Source organism: Dasypus novemcinctus, chromosome 13, assembly GCF_030445035.2.
Source record: "Dasypus novemcinctus isolate mDasNov1 chromosome 13, mDasNov1.1.hap2, whole genome shotgun sequence".
In the NCBI taxonomy this organism is placed as follows: Eukaryota; Metazoa; Chordata; class Mammalia; order Cingulata; family Dasypodidae; genus Dasypus; species Dasypus novemcinctus.
In genome coordinates this window covers 81,041,001-81,062,107 of record NC_080685.1, presented here as the reverse complement: position 1 = coordinate 81,062,107, position 21,107 = coordinate 81,041,001, and the positions used below count along the sequence as shown (strand labels likewise).

The following is a 21,107-nucleotide window of genomic DNA, read 5'->3' as shown; positions in this document are numbered from 1 at the left end:
AATAATGCTTTGGCTAGTTTCTAAATTGCTCTCCACCTTGAAAAGTATATATAATAATAAATAGTTATTTCTTAAAGGATACAAAAAATACCTCTTTTACAAGTTAGAAAGAAATAGAATGACTTTAAAGCACTGAAATTAAAAACTTACCTTTGCAGGTGATTTCAGGATCCCACATTCCATTTATGCAGATTGATTGTCCAAATAGTGATTTTCCTTTACATCTGTAACTTAATTTGGTGTTATGGTCAAATTCTGGCATGTTTGATAGATATGTTTGATGTACAATTAATCTTGATGCTTTACATTTCTTAAGTTGATCTCTTGCTATAAAATGAAAATATTCCCATGAAAAGATTAATTATAATGAATCTACTATATAAAATAGCTGTAGATACAACAGTATGATGAAATCATGATTAATTCTTATACGTTCCACTGATCAAGTTATTGCTGATCCTTTTGATTGAAATGGGCAATTTTATATGAAGATAACTCCTATCTCCAGACTTTGAAATATCAGAAGCAATAATTGTCATAAGGACATTTTGCATGTAGGCACTTGAAGAGCGTAAGAGATTCACTTTTATGGATCATAGACTTAAGGAACAGACAACATGCAACTAAACTTAGCCCAATATTTGGATTCATGCACATTCATTAGTTTTCTGATATCAAGACAACCATATTATTTTAATCTCTGACCACAAAACATCAAATAATGATTTGTAGGAATCATGTTAGTTTAAAGATTTTTTTCAGTAAAGGTAATAAAACATAATAAGAAAATATGCCTTAAGATGTATTGTACAGAATGTGGATATTAAAGCAAATCTTTTGAATGATCAGCAGGAAAACAGAGACAGAAAAATGAAATAAGAACCTGGGTGCTAAAATTCATGACTTGTTTCCTACATGTAATCTTAGGGTCTTTGAGAAGGCTTTATGCAACACATCATCCTATAATGTAATATTATTATAAGGAAATAATAATAAATCTTTGCTGACTCTTGTATAAATTAATATATGAACCATGGAAGTGTATTATATAAATATATATTTCAAATGCTCAATGAAGATGGGGGTCTTTTTTGAATCTGATAAAATACCAGTGTATTTTTTTAAAGATTTATTTATTTTATTTTATTTCTCCCCCCCCACCCACTGCCCCAGTTTGTCTGTTCTCTATGTCTATTTGTTGCATGTTCTTCTTTGTTCATGTCTGTTGTTGTCAGGAGCAGGGGAATCTCTGTTTCTTTTTGTTGTGACATCTTGTTGTGTCAGCTCTCCATGTGTGCAGTGCCATTCTTGGGCAGACTGAACTTTCTTTCACACTGGGCAGCTCTCCTTATGGGGCGCACTCCTTATGCGTGGGGCTCCCCTACGTGGGGACACCCCTGCGTGGCACAGCTCTCCTTGTGCACGTCAGCACTGCACATGGGCCAGCTCCACACGGGTCAAGGAGTCCCGGGGTTTGAACCGCGGACTTCCCATGTGGTAGATGGACACCCTAACCACTGGACCAAATCCGCTTCCCCAGTTTATGTTTTAATAGTATTTTTTGTTACTAGTTGGGAAAGCAGAGTGGAGTGAGGTCAAACAGAATAAAGAAAGTGAAGTGACTGGCCAAGGAAAGCAATGCTTTTTTAATGCAACACTGAAAAAAATTAAAGGATGCTGTTTCAAAACATACTAGAAGTTTGGGAATTAGTCCTATTTTCAGGGGGAATAATCTACCACATGGTACAGTACTGAGGAAGGCAAAGGCAGGTGTTCTCTGAGTGATGGTAACTGGAGTAAGGTGTACAGTCAAGGGAAGGACACACTGCTCTCATGACCATCCTTGTCATAAGAATGATTGGCTTCTGGATGGATTTATTTGTTTTTAGGAGAAAAATAAAATATTGAGGAGAGCAAAGAAGCCAGAAAGGGAAGCAAGTAAAAATAATCTTTAAGAAAGGAAAATTGATGGAGTACGTGCTATCAAAAAATGGAAGGGGTTGACAGCATGCTGAATAGAGGCAGAAGATGAACTTTATGAAGGACATTTCTGAGATCAGAAGTAATAATTGCAGCAAAGGTTTTGTGTAAGTTAGGATGAAAATGTGACAGGCTTTAGACCTGATATTAATTTATGTTTTTTTCCCACATGTGGAATGAGGTGAAATCCTTTGCGGAAAAGAAAGGACAAAAGTGAACTTGGGTCTTGAAAACGTGGCAGTACAATTGACAGGAATATGTTTAGCACTATTGAAAGAAACATGCTTAGCCAAATATCAGGATTAATAAGCAACGACATGTATTGATTCATTTAAGAAACTCTTATTGAACACCTCCTATGTGCCAGCCCCTCTTCCGGGTGTTGGGAACACAGCAGTGAACAAAACAGGTAGTAATCCATTTTCTCCACACTCAAGTCTAAGCTCTAACTTTTCCTAGGGGAATTAATGTCTAGGAATGGGTAAGACTGTATATCTAGTGCTCTTTTTGAAAGAAGTCCAGGAAAATTTCAAGAAAGAATTTTTTCCAAGGGAAATGTGACTTAGACCCTTTCAGCTAGCCTTCAAAGATTTGGTCATCAAAGTGGTAGGAAGATTCACCTATAAAGGGAAGCCCATCAGTCATAATTTTCCTTGGCCAACTCTCACTGTCTCATGTCACTAAGTTACTCTAGTGTGTAAGGCCTGTGGCCCACTCATCCTTCTGCACATTAATTTCTTTCTGCCATATTTGCAACAAACAGAGAAATGATCAAATTTAGAAGCTTTGATAGAGGCTGGGTTCCCTTTGGGCAGTGAAACGATCTCTAATTAAATGTAGAGTCACACTTGTAAAGATAAACTATATTAATATCAGGGAAAGAAAGATCCATAAATGTCTATTTCAGTTTATATTATTCCCCTTTAGACACATATTGAAATATACACAACAAATTTTATAAGATCAAACATTTCCAGTAACATCTCTAAATTTCAAAAATATGGTAGCAAATGCATTTTTACAATAAAAATATTAAGTTCTATTAAATATCAGTTTGAAAAGTAATTTCTCACCAATGCACTGAGGAAGTTCAGTCCACATTCCACTTACACATGTAATTGTTTTGTGTCCAATCAGTGTAAATGTTTCTCTGCAGTTGAACTCCACTGAGTCTCCATGGCGATAGGGAGGGGCAGAGGACAGGACATCACCATGCTCAAGTTCAGGGATATCTCCACATGTTCTCACTTCCTCTAGCAAATTTCACAAAGATATGTTTATCTTTAAAACATAATGCATAGAGCTACACAAATAAAATAAAAAATGCAAAAAAGTATTTAAATATCAATATTTTAAATACATTACCAATACATATAGGCAAAGTTGTCCATTTTCCATCAACACATTGGATTTTCTTGGGCCCTTTCATTAGAAATCTGGGATTGCAATCATATACTACGACTTCACTGTGTCCATATTTTTCTTTTCTTGCTTCCTGCACTTCCCCATTGGGAAGCTGAGGAGGTGGCCCACAAAATTTTACTTGCTCTGCAGAAGAAATACTGTGTAAATTATGATGAATTATCTATTTTACAATAAAAATATAGCAAAATGGTATTTTTTAAAATTTATTACTTATTGTTAAATTCTTAACAGCATTCTGAAACTATGAAAAAGAATGGCATTACACTGGTTCCAGTTTCCCAGTTTCATTATTTAGATTGAACTATGGATGGTATATTTAAGACTTTAAATGTTCAGTAACATAGATAATTTGAAGATGTATGGAGAGTAGCAAATATGGTTATATAAACTGAATTAATCTTCATAATCTATGGCAACATTTAGCGTAACTTTTTGAAAAAAGTATCATCACCCTAGGCAAGCAACTTATTATTTAAATTTAATTAAGCCGTACATGAAATTGAATTGAGAACAAGCTGCTCCAATGCTGTTTAGACACACTCATGAAACTGAAGGTAAGGCCCATGTTATATAAAAGTTCAAATATAATGATAGCTGTGATGGTTAATTTTATGTGTCACCTTTGCCAGGTCTGGTGTCCAGTTGTTTTGTCAAAGACTGGCCTAGATGTTGCTGTGGATATATATTTAAAAGGGGTTAGCATCTACAATAAGATGACTTCATGTAAGGAGATTTCCAGTTGCTAATGTAGGTGAACTTCATCTAATCAACTGAAGACCTTAAATGTAAAAAACTGAAGGTTCCAGGAGAAAGAAGGGATTCTGCCTCAAAACTACATCCTCATCTCCTTCTAGGTTTCCAGCCTGAGGAATGAGGAATCAAGACTTTATCAGAGAGGTCATCAATAAAAGCAGGCGAACATTGAAGTGAGAAAATTAGTAAGAAAGACTGGGTTGTCTGCCTGGAACACTTTTGTTTTGAGGAACTAAGTTTGCAGTTTTCGACAAAACTGAATCCCACCTGCACAGCATTTTTTTTAAAGTCTTCAATTTCACTTTTACCAGAATTTCCAGACTCTAGCCGGCTCATTTGGAATTCAGACTTTTCAAGACCCACAATAATATATAAATCATATATATATATACACACACACTCACACACACAAAGACAGAGAGAGAGAGAGAGAGAGAGAGAGAGAGATTCGTTGATTGTTCTGTTGGTGAACAATGACACAGAAAACAGAATTATAGGAAAAAGAGAAAGAAACAAAAAAAGTCCCCCAATCATAGCTACCATATATGTATCTCTGAATACTTCCAATATATATATTAAGAAACAATTGGCGATTAACTTATTAAGTAAGTTCAAGCAATTCTCAGTAAGGGAAACTGAGATATGTACCACCCAAACCATGTCCTTGCCAGTTATAACATATCTGGCTTAATATGTTAGATATCAGAAACTCTGAGAGCCCACAGGGAATGACAGGGATAAAAAGAGATTGCTATCCCAAATTCCCATTCTTCTTTAAACGATTGTAAGATAAGTATTCACCTTTACATGTGGGTGTCTGGGGAGACCATCCAAAATGGTAGCACTGAATTGAATCTGGCCCAACAATTGTAAGTTTTTCTCTGCAGGAGAATTTCAACACATCTCCAATTTTATAACTCTCCTTCTGTGGCTGAGCAAGTAAGGTGTTTTCTATAATTGGAACACTGCATGTTCGTTCTAAAACAAAATGTAAAATGATTTCATCAGAATATATAATCTATCATTGACAAATAAAATTTTATACGTGTCATGTCAAAAAAAGGTGCTGTATGTTGCAAAAACAAAAAGGCATCAAACAAATCTATCTTGTGAAAAGCCTTATTTAAGATTTCTACCCCCTTAAGACAATACATGTGCCCTGAAAATATATTGGTAAAGTTAACTTGCTTACTTTGGATCTGAATTTATTGTTAATATTGAAATAATTTAATATTAAGTCCTTCTTTCTTGCTGATAAATTTTTAAAATAAAAAATTGGAATTTAAAAATTAGAATCATGTTAAGAAGAAACTATTCAAAAATCAATTTTTAACATACAAACATAATATTAAATATAAATTAGGTAGTTTTAAAAGTTATGTCAGAAAAAAAGTAACCGAGCAAATTTGCTTTCATTTATATTTTTATGTTAAGTTTAATAGTTTAGCTGAGAAAATCACCTTTAAATGAGAATCATTGGAATTCCTTCACTAAAATTCTATTCCAATCGACCACATAGCAATTATTTAACTTGTATATTTGCTTGCTTATATATTTTATACTCATAGTATACAAATTATTTTTCTCAACATGTTGTGGTAAAACCTGATTTTAAAAAAATGACCCTGACTGTTGAGTATTTTCCAGCAACTATGTTTATATAGAGATAATAATTTATGAAATGTGATTAAAAGACAAGTTTGAATGAACATATCATTAGAGATATTTGTCTTTATGCAAATGTCAGACTCATAAATCCTAGTATTGACTCTGAAATGTTCTCATGAATTTTTACTTCTAATTGTAAACCTTAAAATGGATAAGAACAGTTTTTCTTTAAATGGTTTATGATAACTTTTTGAAACCTCTTAACAAAGAATAGAAGTCATAGTATGTTTGAATTAAATATTAACCAAACTACATTCAGTTTTCTGCAAATTAATGAAAAAAGAATATTTTAAAAGTACATTATGTTATCATTTGTTCATTCAATCATTGAGGAAAGCTACGTTGCCCATTTCTAACAATGTGTTAACCTGGTAATTAATTTTGATTAAATTTTCAAAAGTTAAACATTGAACCACATGGGTTTCTATTGTTGTCTCTGTCACTCCAACTTCCTTTCCTTCATATTTTTCTCTCATGTTTGACAGCATTGAAATGACCTTGGAAATAATGTATCAGGATTTGGCATAATTTTCAACTTTGCATACGTTTCTGTGTTCATAAACCCTGGATCTCCCTCTAATCACATGGAAAAATTGTAGAATCATCTTAAAAGCTTCTCACTTAGAGTACAATCCTGGCAGTTTATGATCCAGCCTTGTCTATACTTGCAACATAATTTTGAATATCTCTCCCCTTCTCAATCAAGGTCCAGATGGTTTTTTACCTTTGAGTTTAAAAAAAAAAAAATAGGTCAAGAACAATGCTGCCCAAGTTACACTGTCCCTCCCTCTATCCTGAATAGTTTTTCGAATCTTTCTTACATGGATGCTGTAACAGTTTGATATAGTTATGAATTCCAGAAATAGATATTGGATTATGTTTGCAAACCAGTCGGTACCTGGGTATGATTAAATTATGATTAGGGCTTTGATTGGGCCACGTCAGGAGGGTGTTGAGTCCCCACCTCTTGATGGCATGGCAAAGGACAGAGTTGGAAACTTTTGATGCTGGAAATTTTTGATGTTGGAGTTTTGATGTTGGAGTTTGATACTGAAGACTTAAGCTGGTGCCCCGGGAAGTGAGCACATAGGGGAAAAAGAAGAAAGACCCAGGAAGAGAAGAACCCTGAGTCCAGAGAGAAGCAAGACCCTGGAAGGGAGGAACCCAGAAAGCCTGAACCTTCACAGACGTTCGCAGCTATCGTGCTCCAAGACGTAAAAATAGACGTTGGTGAGGGAAGTAAATTATGCTTTATGGCCTGATGTCTGTAAAGTTTCTACCCCAAATAAATACCCCTTATGACGACAAACAGACTTCTGGTATGTTGCATCAGCACCTCTTTGGCTGACTAATACAGATGCCATCCTAGACAAAATAGAGCCCTCAGTCCACTCCTACTTTCCATCTAAATCCTTCACTTCTTTCTTTTCTTTAAACCCAATGATATATAAAACAGATAGAAATTATATTTATCCTTGATTCATAATTGCTTTTAATTTACTGTGTTTTTTCCCCCACTCTCCTATATTGGAATGAGTGATCTAGTAATCAGGTTCATCTTTGTATTTTTCATCATCTTGGGCATATAATAGGTATTTGTTGATGGTCTGAATGAATCATATTTCACTCAGCCTTCAATACTTCTAAGCAAGTCTACCTCATTTCTTTAACAAACATATTGTTTTTTCCTCTGCAGACTCTATTTTTAATAATTCACCAAGTGTTTCTTCTACCTATATTGCCCCACTCCAATGCAATACTCATCCTCAGATAACCTTGTTTCATATTTTATGGGGAAATAGAAACCATCAGCTCTTGCTTCTTTCCTGCATGATATTTATGTGCCCATTTTCCTTCCTTCCTTTCTCCTGCTACAAAGTAGGAAGTACCCTGTAGGCAAAAGCCCAGTCTTTTCACAGGGGCTCTGGTTCTCCTTCTGCCTCACTTATGAGGACATAGCGACCTCAGGTATTCCATCTTTCCCTGCTCTCCTTTCTATTGTGAGCTTCTCTTAGCATTCAGGATGCTTTTAGGTCTCCCATCTTTATAAGAGAAAATTTATTTTCAGGGCATAATTTCTTCCAGCTGTATTCTGAGCTTTCTATTTCCTTTTATGGTGAACGTTTTAAAATAGTTATGTCCACAAGCCAGTTATCATTGGCTCTATGTTGCCAAGTCCACCACATTTTTACCATCTTTTAACTTATACATCATATACATCTTTTGCATGTATATGAATGGAAGACTTATGGATCACTACAATTATTATACCATTTTAATTAGGTTCCACCTTCCTTGAGTCTAACATGTGATAGGCACTGTGCCAAGACCTTTATGTGGATTTTTTGTCCTAATAACAATTACAATCATTTGAAACATCCGAACATTTTTAAGTATTAAACATTTTGCAGAGGTTTACAGATATTTACAGAGGTTTCAAAGAGGTTAGATGTGTTGCCAAAAAAAACGTGGCTAGCAATTAAAGGAACTGGATATAGATTCTAATCAGGCTAACTCCAAAGACTGCATTATTAATCAGTGTGTTATACAGCCTTTAATAAATTTTTCCTTCTCTCCACATCTATGAAAACATTTGTTTCAACAATTGAAATCATTCCTCTGCTGTGCATTTTCACAGGCATCATACGATCATAATCCTGACCATTTTCTACTCTGTATGAACCCACTGCTTCTTCTCTGTCCACCACAAACAAAGCACACAGGAAAAAAAGTATTCCAAAATGCAATTTTAATTTTCTCATTTCTTTGCTTAAAAATATTGTGTGGTTTTTCCTTCATGAAAACTAACACCTGAATGAACTGGCTAAACTTGCCTTGACCTCCTATTCAGCCTCAACTCATAAAATTCCCCCACATCTTAAATTTACTCTATACACCCTGATATTTCCCAAATATACTTTTACTTTCAGAGTTTTATACAGTCCATTTCCTCTATGTGGAACACACCACATCCACACAGTTTTCCACAGGTGAAAACTCTCTTTCTAGGCCTGGGAAACATAGACAATTGTCCACAGAACTATCAATGTCTGAAAAAAGAAGAGCTCCTGGCAAGAACTGCAGAAATTAATACCAAGGGATAAGGTGGAAAGCAGAAATTCAGGAGGAAAATAGCTGAGGAAGTTTAACAAGCCATAATTTTGGTAATGGGTTTTAAGTTTTAAGTAATTTGAACGTTTGCATTTGGGATTATTTGAAAATGATTTATAAAATTTAATGTATGTGGCGCACAAGACTCATTACTTTAATATAGTGCATTAAATATAGATTATTATCTTAGGGCTTCAAAACATGATCAGTTTCCAGTTCACATTAGATAAGAAGACACCTTGTACTTGACCATTGTTCCTTAAAAGGCTCTCTAGATAATTCAAATCTGAAATAAAGAACACACAGTTGTTTTTTTGATTCTGAAAAATGAATGGCTGAAATAAAAGTACCTACCTAGACAAGTGGGGGTGCCGGACCAACCACCATCACCGCACACTATGGAGCCTGTGGTGCTTCCATCTCTGCTTTCATATCCATCATTGCATTCATAGTCCAACTTGTCATTGAGCTTAAACCAGGTGCCTTTACTTCTGGCTCTGGCATTCTCAAATACTGGCATATCACAAGATTCTAAAGCATTATAAAATTGAGGTTAGTTCTAATGTTATTAATGGACAATTGAGTAAATTCTTCCTGGGAACAGAAAGTTTGCCCATTGCTAATTAAGTAATTACCTTTTAAAAAGTAATCTAAGAAAACAAGTGATAAGCTGTTGTCCCACATAGTTACTAAAAATGAAAAATTTATTTCTTTGTACATCATTCCTCTCATCTATTAAAACATCAGAAAATTATATTAATAACATTTTTGACCATTCTATTTACTTTTTTAAGCTTGTCACATGCTGGTAATAAAATAGGACATAATGTAATGATGTTTGTATTTCATTTTCTAGGCAAGCAGGATGGCATATAGAAAATTTAGAGGTAATATAACTTTGAGCAATTATAGCATACATAACAGAGGAAATGGATTAATTTGATTAAAAGATTAATGTATTAATTAACATTTTACCTTTCATAATGTGAAAGTTGAATAGCAGATAATTGATCACAAATTAGTAAAAAAATGTGTTGACATGGGTCATCTTTAATCATTTTCCTTTAATCATTGGAAATTTCAAGAAAAGAAAATAAATTTAAATAATAGGAAGTGAATATCTTACACTTCAAAAATATCACTGAGTGGTTTCCAGATAATAAAGTTAGTCAATGAAGGAAACTAAGCAATTTGTTCTTAGAAAAGCTTCAGAATCATCTAGGTTACGGAGAGAGAAAAACAGTTTGAAATATATATACATATTTCCACACACAGAGAGACAGACAATTTCTCAGATGTTATTTATCTTTTCAAATGGAAACACACACCACTCCCAAGAATTATGTTAGTGGAAACTTTTGCACAACTAACATCAGTAGAATGAATAATAACATAATAAATTACTTACTAATGCATGTGGGTTGAACGGACCATCCATTTTGCAAACATGTAATTGATCCTGATGTTTTACCTTCTGGTGTTAAATATCCAGGTTTACAACTATATTGTGTTGTTTTATTTAAAGGATATGTATAATAAGATTCAGAAAAGAAACCATTGTGGATATGTATATCTACTTTTGAACATGTTTCTAAAAGGTAAAAAGCACAAATATATGTTCAATACACAGTATTGCAAAAAAAAAGGCAATTGATATTAAAATATAATTAAATAATAAGTAAATTTGCACATTTCTTCTCAAACATCCCAGAAATTTGATGAGGCAATAAACATTTTCTCAATCATTCAGTGAGGTCAATACTCTTACACTGAAGTCAGATAAAAAGCTCACAAGAAAGGATAATTACAGACCAATACTCCTTAGCAACATAGATGCAAAAATCCTCAACAAAATACAAGCAAACTGAATCTGACAGCACAATAAAATGATTCCAGACCATGACCAAGTGAGACATAACCCACATATGCAAGGGTAGTTCAACATAAAATCAGTTACAGTAACGCACCGTATTAACAGAATGAAGGGGGGGGGGGACACACATGATTATCTCAACTGAATAAGAAAAGGAATTTAACTAAATCCAGCACCATTTCTTTATAAAAACACTCAGAAAAGAAGGAATATTTAGAAACTGCTTCAAAATGACAAAGAACATTTATGAAAAAGCCACATCATAGTCATTGGTAAAATAATGAAAGTTTCCCAAAAAGAAAATGAATAAAACAGGATGGCTGCTTTCTCCTCTGCTATTCAGCATTTTACTGAAAGTTTAAGACAGAGAAATTAGGTAAGAAAAATAAGTGAAAATATCCATATTCACAGATGACACTAACCTATGTATTAAAAAGCCCAAATAATATACAAGAAGAAAACTTGAGCTTATAAATGAATTTGACAAAGTGGCAAGACACAAGATCAACTTGCAAACGTCAGTGATGTTTCTATTTACCAGGAATGAACAATTCAAAAATGATATTAAAGAAACAACCTCATTTTAATACCAACTAAAAAAATAAATGTCAGTGAATAAATTTAATCAAGGATGTAAAGTGCTTAACATGGAAAACTAGAAATCATTAGTGAAAAAATTGAAGAACTAAATAAATGAAAGGAAATTCTATGTTCATGAATTGGAAGATAAATATTTTTAAGATGGTAATTCTACCCAAACCAGTTTACATAATCAGTGAAATTCCACTCAAAATTCCACCATCTTCTTTGCTGAAGTGGAAAACTCAATCATCAAATTATTACGGAAGGGTAATATGTTCAAATAGTCAAAACTACCTTGAAAATGAATAACAAATTTGGAAAACTCACACTTCCTAGTTTTACAACTTACACAAGGCTACAGTAATTAAAATAACCTTCTAATGGCACAAGGAAAGACACAGACTTACGGACTTGAGAGTTCAGAAATAAAGGCAAACATCAGAGGTATTTTGGGTTCAGTTCCAGACCACCACAATAAGGCAAATATCATAATAAAGTGAGCCACACAAAATGTTTAGTTTGTCAATGAATATAAAAGTTATCTTTACATTTTACAAAGCAGTCTACTAAATGTACAATGGAATATGTCTAAAAAACAATGTGCATACCTTAATAAATAAATACCATATTGTTAAAAAATTCTGAACATAATCTGAGCATTCTGTTCTTTAAAATGACAATAATAGACTTGTCAGACACAGGGTGCCACAACTTTTAATTAGTAAACAATGCAATATCTACAAAGCACAATAAAGTGAAGCATAAAAACTGAGGTATACCTGTAAACACTCATATTTATAAAAATCAATCAATACTTTTTAACAAATAAAGTTTATTCATACATATTGGTAAAGCATAAATTCATCCAAAGTGTACAATCACTGGTATTCGGTGTATTCCCAGTTTTTGTATTCACCACTTCAAACATTCTTAGAGCAGTTTCATTATTCCAATAATAATAATTTAAAAAACTCATCACCTCTCAATCTTTGTGTTTCCCCTGCTGTACATAGCTGTTATTCTTTTTCCTTGTCTCTCGTATATTTGTACTTATATTTTAAAAATCTTATATATGAAATATCACACATAATCATGCTTTAAATTAGATTTACTCTTGTATACAGTCCCATGTTACAGTTTTCAGCTTTCTTTCTAGTAATATACAAGAGTGAAGTGATTTTTGACAAGGCTGTCAAGTCCATTAACTGGAGAAAGAATAGTCTCTTCAACAAATGATGGTAGCAAAGCTAAACATCTACAAGCAAAAGAATGAACTTGGACCTTGACCATATACCATATACAAAAATTATACAAAATAGATCAAATACCAATATATGAAAGTCAAAATCATAAAACATTTGGAAGGTAACATAGGAGCACATCTTTATGAACTTTGATACAACAATGAATTTTTAGTTCTGATGCCAAAACATGAGTAAGAAAGGAAAAAAAGAGATTTATTCATCTTCATCAAATTAAAAACCTCTGTGCATCAAAGGACAATAACAAGAAAATGAAAAGGCAAACTGAAATAACTGTAAATCACATATCTGATAAGGCTTTACTATTCAAAATACATAAAGAACACCTATAACTCAATAACAAAAATATATTAAAAATTTTTAAATGGAAGAAGGACTTGAACAAACATTTTTCCAAGGAGTATATACAAATGATCAATAAGCATATTCAAAGATGTCCAATATCATTAGCTGTTAAGGAAAAGCTAATCAAACCCACAAAGAGATATCACTTTATACCCACAAAGATGACTATTATTTAAAAAAAAAACACCAAGCAGTAACAAGTGTTGAAACTGGAACTCTCATGACTTGTTGCTAGGACTGCGAATTGCTGAAACTACTGTGGAAATCAATAGTTTCCTCAAAAGTTTAAAGATAGAGTTAGCATATGACCTGTTAATTCTCTTCTTAGTTTTATATCCAAAGCAATTGAAAACAGGGACTCAAATAGATGTTTGTACCTAATGTTCACAGCTGCTTTATTCTCAGTAGCCCAAAAGTAGAAACTGTGTAAGTGTCCACTGGCAAATAAATAGATAACCAAAATGCATTAAATATACACACTGGAATATTTTCTGTCCATAAAAAAGACTGAAGTTCTGAAACAATGCAAAATGGAGGAATCTAGAAATCATTATGCTAGGTGACGTAAGCAAGGCACGTGTTAAGGACAAATGCTATGGGATTTTACTTAAATGAAAATCTAGAATTAACAAATCTATGAGAACAGAAATTATATTAGAAGTTACCAGGAGAGATGGTGAAGGAAGAAATGGGAATTATTGTTTATAGAGTATAGAGTTCTGTCAAATTTCAGATTTTTTAAATAAAATGAAGAAAAAAATGAGGAAAAGAAGACAAAAATAGATGAGCATAAGTAACTAAATTATAGACTTAAACATAACTATAAAGAAATAACATTAAACATAAAAGTTGTAGTTAACAAAACTAAAAGGCAGAAATATTCAGATTGAGAAAAATAAATACTTTAAATATAAAAACAAATGGATCGAAAGTGTGAAGATAGGAAATATAAAATAAACATTGAGTAGTGACATGAATACCACACAAAGGAGATTTCAGTGAAAAGAGTATAAACAAGGTAAGAGAGGGCCTTTTGTAATAATAAAGTCAGTTTAGCTAGGGGGTTTATATATTTTACAAATTTATGCATATGGCAACAGAACTCCAGAGAATTCAAAGCAAACACTAAAGAATTGAAAAGAGAATTAGACAAATCTGCACTTTTGGAAAATATTTCAAATCTATCTTTTTCAACTATTGATAGGGAAGTAAGCAGAATATCAATGAACTATACATTATTTGAGTAATATAATCTGCCAGATTGACAAGAGCTCATATTTATAAAACAATCCATCTAAAAACAATTGAAGAATATACATTATTTAAACTGCCTTTCAATCATTTACCAAACAGACCATATTCTATAATTTAAAGCAAGGCTCAATAAATATATTTAAAAGAATTCATCACATATAACATATAATTTCTGGCCAGAGTAGAGTAAAATTAGAAATCAATAACATATATATCTCTGTAAAAACCACTAGCAAATGGAAACTGAAAAAGACATTTCTAAATAAGGCTGAGGAAAAAGAGTTAAAAGGGAACTGAAAAGAATATTTATCAGAAGGAATACAAATACACAACATATTAAAATTTGAGGGATGAGACTAGCAGTACTTTGGAAGAAATTTCTCACACTGAACACCAATATTACAAAAGAACATATGCTTCACATTAATGATTTCAGATTCTACTTTAAGCATTAGAAAATATAGAGGGAATTAGACTCAAAGTAAGAAAAAGAAAGGCAGGAATAAGAATAAAACAAAAGATAAAAAGGTAGAAAGAGAAAAAAATACAGAAAATCCATGAAAACAAATACTTCTTTTAGACAGTCAATAAAATCTAAGCCTTTATAGAGACTGATCAGTAAATGAAAAGAACGTAAATTGCCAATATCAGCAATGAAAGAGATGACATTACTACAGTTTAACAGGTATTAAAAACATAAGAAAATGACTGTAATAACCATGTGTTTGTGGACACATTCAAGTGCTAGCTAAAATGACATATTTAAAAGCAACAAAACTTAATCAACAAGGAATAAATGGATGATGGTATCATAAATGGTATATCCAAGAACCTATCCCTCTAAGGGAACTAGAGAATTAGAGTTTACCTGGATTCAGAGATTACAGTTAAATCTTACAGTAGAATGCTGAAATCCTGGAATGAAAACATAGGAAGAAAGTCCTTTTAGAAAATAATACATTCAAAAGTGCCTCATGTACCAGGTGTGGCAGTTCGGTATTATTTTTTGAATCTCATAAATAGAAACATGATGTTTGTAAACTATTCCTTTGGATGTGACACCCTTTGATTGAATTAAATTCTGCTGAGGTGTCTTTGATTAGATGACCTGATAAGATTAGGGCTTCTGATTTCGCTATGTCATCAGGCCTAACTCAAGGTGAGTCCCTGCCCCATTGCTAGCCCTGATATAAATGGACACCCACACAAACACGGGAAGAGACAGCTCTGTCATTTTCTTTCCTGCCATGTGACAGGAAGAAGCCACATCAAATATCCTTGGCCCCTGGGAAAGATAAACCAACTGCCTGATAGTTTACAGCTGAGATTGGGAAGAGACCAGAGCAATCGAGACTGCTATAGGAGGCCAAGAAGAAACTAGTTTTATGCCAGAAGAGAGAGGACTTCCAGATCACTTAAGCATGAAACCTCAAAGGGCTGGAACCACTCAGTTCAAGAGGAAAAGGAGAGCCAGGAGGGGAAGGTAGAGATCAGCCAGAGAGAGGCAGCCATCTTGCTTCTACATGTGACAACCGACTTTAGTGAGAAAGCACCTCTTATGGTACCTAGAGTTAGACTTTTTATGGGCCTTGTTATTGTAAGTTTTTACCCCCAGTAAATACCATTATAAAAGCCAACAGATTTCTGGTCCTTTGCATGGCAACCCTTAAGCAGCCTAATACCCCAGGGAATTTAGAATGTCACCTGCATGACCAGGTCATTATACTTATTCAGTAAAGTCCTGAGAAATACTAATCTTTGATGCCTGGGTGATCCTCAGGGCCAGTGAGATCCAAAACCTAGGCAAAAGGCATAGAATTGGATTGTTTGTTTTGTTTCTAGAGCAATTGCTTAACACATCAAGGGGTATTACTAGCCTCTCTTTAAAAATCCAACAGGGATAAAAGAAAAATACAAAGGGATTATTAGATCCCAAAAGAAACTATGGGCCACCGACCCAACAGGATATGGTGACAACTGGATTTTCTTAGTTTCCTTCTCAAATTCCAGGGACATCCCAAAAATTGTCACAAGAACATATATGTAGTGAATCTTAATTTTCTTATTGAGCAACTGAAGCAAATGTCTCTAAGAGTATTTGAGGCTTACAGCAGAAAACACTTGTTTTATTCTCCTGACTATATATTATTTGATCAAGGAGTCTATTTTACTGCAGGTACAATGCAACAAATGGATAAGAAGAAACATTAGATACAATATACACAATCTCTACCTTATCACTGGAAAAGTAGTGGATTGATTGAAATTGGAATGAGCAAATAAAAAGCCTACTTACTAAACTGAGTAGGGTGTGGTGACAAAAGGCTGAAAGAATGGCTTGCATTACTGGATGAATGACAGATAAAATTTATCATGTATGAATTTACACATGGATCACCTTTGGATAAACTGCTGAGATTTTTGTGTAGAAGACAGGGAAAATACATGGGATATAATACAGGAAATAAAATTCTTTGCTACTTCTGAAAATTTTTCTTTTAATTTGATGGATTCTGTAGACCTGGACACTGGATTGCATTTTCAAATATAGAGGAAGGAACAATTGCCAAGCTGACACCATAAATAATACATCTAAACACTCATGACCAAATTCCTGTGGGCATTATTGATAGCTATTTCTTCTCAGGTGCCTAAGTTTGAAAAAACAATTTCTACCTCTTTCTTACACCATGAATAAGTGAGTCTTATAAACTCTCTGTATTGCCCCTATTCTATATTATTGAAAATGAACAAAGCAGGGGACACTGGCCACTTTCATATTGTTGGCATTTCTAGGGGCCAATCCTCCTGCTGAACCTGAATGTTCTGCCCTGGTTTGTTAGGTGGGTAGTGAATCTTGATTACTACAAATGCTGAAGGAAGGGAAAAATTGGTGATCCAATGAAAGCCAATTACAGCATAATGTAAAAATAAAAATGCTACCATTGCCTTGCTACATTTCAGAGGGTGGAAATCAAAATAATATTATCTTCTTGTTGTATTTACAAATGCCCGTAAAGATGAAGCCACTGGTCTGCAAACACCTCCTCTTTGTTTAAAACTAAAGGTCCAGGAAAGGTTTGAGAGATTTAAGGAGCATTCAATATGGAACCATTTATGTGATGCAATTCACAAATGCTAATAACACCTTATGAATACCCTCTTGGAAGATGACTAATATCGCTTTCCTTTTTTGATTCCAATTTTTTTGGTTATTTGTATCAGAGCACCCCTTGTGGGAGGTAATTTGTAGGAACTGTTAACCTTAATATGCATACAAAGTACTTTGTTCAACAACAGAGATGCAGGCCATATAACCTATATGACTATCTGTTAAATATGCTTGACATAAATTATCCATGGCATGCCTGCCTTGATATATTCATATGTACCCAAAGCCAACTGAACAAACCTTGGCAAATTACAGCTTGTGGAACAAATACAACTCAGGTCCTGTTTTGATAAATAAAGTGTTATTGGAATACAGTCACACTCATTCATTTATATATTGTTTATGACTGCTTTCATGCTATGACAACAGTGTTGAGTGTATACATCAGAAAGAATTGAGCCAAAAAGCCACATTTATTTACTAATGGGTCTTTTACATAAAAACTTATTTATTGCTTGACCCTGCCTTAGACCATATATTTGTGGATGAAGGGCAATATTCAAGGTGAAGAATACTTGTCAAACTATATCCATTGTCAATATTGGGATAACATGATGGGCTTAGACATCTGTGATTGATAGCCTCAATGTTCAACCATGGCAGTTCTGGGAAGATCTTTGGCATTTTCAAACCAAAGTATATTCTAGAGTAATTACAACATATATGATACCACCATAGGGAAGTACACACTTTTGTTTCTAAATTATATGCTCAAACAATATTCATGAAATAACCAGTCAATGATAATACCATGTTTTGTAATTTATTGAATCTTGTCCAAAACACTCCAAAAGCACCTGGACAAATTGGCACAGGCCAAAATCTGAGGATGAGCCACACTGACCATTAATAAAGAGATATATGTTGAGGAAACTAAGTTATTGATCCTTATTAGTATATTATGAGAAAAAATCATTTTCTGAGTTATGGAAAATATGACATACAGCCTGAAGAAATAACAAAGCTTTAGAAACATACATTTTAAAAGGTCAAGAGATAATTCACTAACATGATATGGAAAAGTGATTGTAAAGAGCATTCATACTGACCTAAGAGTGCAGAGATGTATGACCCACAAGATGTAAGTGGAGCTAACCTGAAAACAAAGGACTGGAATCTTGGCATCAGGAGCATAAGGAATGAATTCATAGAGGATGCACATTTCCCATATCCCTGTGTGAATTTATAAATGGACAATGTAATTTGCTTAGGTGGACTCTAATTTCCAATACCCTTCACTTAAACTGAAATCATACATACCCATTGGTGAAACTCATTATACATGATTAGAGTTTTACCAATGGAATAAAAACCCTTTGCGAACCTGTACAATTAGAAGTTGTGGTGCAGTTTGGTGTGAGAAAGTTGATTGGTGAGGGGCACAAAATTGCTTTTGGGGGAGATTAAAATTACCTCTAACTGGATTAACTTGTGGTTATGTGGGTATGGGTATTTCTCTAAAGGCATTGGCATGCAAAATAACAAGTGTGAATTTTATTGTGTGTAATGATACCTCAATAAAGTTGATTTAATAATGATTTTTGAAACATTAAATAACTAAAATTGCACCAAAATTTTTAAGTGATTAGATTACTGAAAAAATAAACACCAAAACAATATACATGAATCAGAAATGAAAAATGAAAAATTATGCAAAATCTGAGAAAATAGTAATATTTCATCAAACCAAGTTATCAAAATTTCAAACAGAAAAAAACAAGATAATCAAGCAGCAATGAAGTTCTCAAAGACCATCACATTAATGCTTATTCCTAATTTTAAGCACTATCAATTATATTAATGTTTTCAATTTCAAATCATATAAGATAGAAGAATATTCTTAAAGCTTAAATAATTAATAAACATATGATGTACAAGAAACATAATTTACTATAGCAAAGTCTTCTAATAACCAAAAATGCAAAATTCAAGACAATGGCAGACATTTTTTAAAAACCTATATAACTTCAAAATGTATCACATCCAATAATAGGAAAACTCAATACCATAAATATATATACTCTTGATAAACTGAGCTAAGAGAACTTGATCTTGGAGAACTAAGGTAACACCAATAAAAATCTAAATAGAGTTTGCGAAGGAACTTACCGATCTGATTTAAGATATATAAGATCAAAGGCCCAAGAAAAAAATTAAAGAATGATAAAGATTAGGGTGAGTGGACTTAACTGGAAGCCTAGAATTTAAATATACAGTAATTAAGACAGTGTGGGGCAGTAACACTGGTCAAACATTTTTTGATTATTGCACAGAATAGAGAATTCAGATTAACAGTCATTATATATGTTTATATAAGACAGGTGCAATTACAGATAACTGGGGAAATTTTGTGTTTTCCATGTTTTTAAATCCGTGCATAATTCCCCGGTATAAAAACCAACTCAAATTGTATTAAATATATAACAGGAAAGGCAAAACTTTTAAACTTTTTCTAATAAAAATAGCATACTCTGTATGTCCTGGAAAAAGACACACTAAATATTAACCATGAGGTAGATTGATAACTTTGATTGTAGAAAAAGATAAACTGTATTCACTAAGGATAACTTAAAAGAAAAACACAAGCCATGGAAATGGAGAAAATACTCATAATAAATATAATTGAAAGACAATATTCAGAAAATAGAAAAAATTCAATAAATCAATACAAAAGCACACAAAAATATAATTAAGAAAACCATCAATATGGTTTCATAGATTAGAAAATGTAATAATAAGAAAGCATATGAATATATGCTCAGTCTGATTAATAAAAATGAATTCAAATTGAAAGTTTAATGCAATGACATTTTATAATCACTGAATGTAAAAATACTAAAATGTGATATCACTAATCATTAATAAGGATGAAGAGCAACAATTGACTGTTATTATGAATGTAGATTGGTACATCCATTAGGGAAAACAGTTGGGAATCTCATTGCAAAGTAGAACATACACAGTGTTGACATTTTTAGTGAACATTGGATTTATTTTCTATTTATGATTTATAATCATTGTGAGTCAACTGATCAAGTGATTTTACTATAAATATTTCACATGACTTAGCCAACAAATATTGTTTTCAAATTTCTTTATGGTTTTCTTGACAAAAACCTATAGAAAGGAGTAGTTATACTTGTCAAGAAAATTGTATATACACTCACACACATGGAAGAAATAAATATGTTCTATTGGCATAATCTATGTATGTTGCTACAGTAAATAAATATGAGTCTTATAAAATCATAAACACCTTGAGATGTCTGTCCAGTTTACTACTGACATGAATACATCTGGGAGGAGGGGAACAGTCATGCTCTGTACATGTAATTTTGCTCTCATCATTTGGAAGACTGTAGCCAGGTTTGCACACAATGTTTACAGATTTACCTTCTAAATATGTTTCCTCTATTTGGAAAATGTCCATTTTCCACTAAATACAAATAACATTGTCCTAAACACCACAAAAAAGATAAATGTAAAAATAACAAACTGGGTTGCTCAAAATAATAAATTATAATAATGCATAATAATAATAAACATAAAGGGGAAATTTTAGGTTGTATACATGTTCCATCTTTTAATTTTTTAAACAAAACCACAGGACTATACAACACTAAAGTGAAACCTGATGTAAACTATGGACTGTGGATAATAGTACAATAATAGTAATATTCTT

General features: G+C 33.0%; 1 protein-coding gene across 2 annotated transcripts in view; it reads right to left on the bottom strand.

Moving 5' to 3' along the window:
• The window catches only part of LOC101430062 (complement factor H), a 99,600-nt gene that overhangs the window by 71,871 nt on the left and 6,622 nt on the right, over positions 1-21,107 (bottom strand). For both annotated transcript variants that reach the window (XM_071207629.1, XM_058274908.2), the window contains exons 2-7: positions 10,346-10,528; positions 9,292-9,468; positions 4,960-5,136; positions 3,346-3,528; positions 3,054-3,233; positions 151-327 (exon numbers count right to left, since the gene is read on the bottom strand). In XM_071207629.1, the coding sequence (XP_071063730.1) occupies positions 151-327; positions 3,054-3,233; positions 3,346-3,528; positions 4,960-5,136; positions 9,292-9,468; positions 10,346-10,528 (1,077 nt within the window). The remainder of the gene's footprint in view (positions 1-150; positions 328-3,053; positions 3,234-3,345; positions 3,529-4,959; positions 5,137-9,291; positions 9,469-10,345; positions 10,529-21,107) is intronic.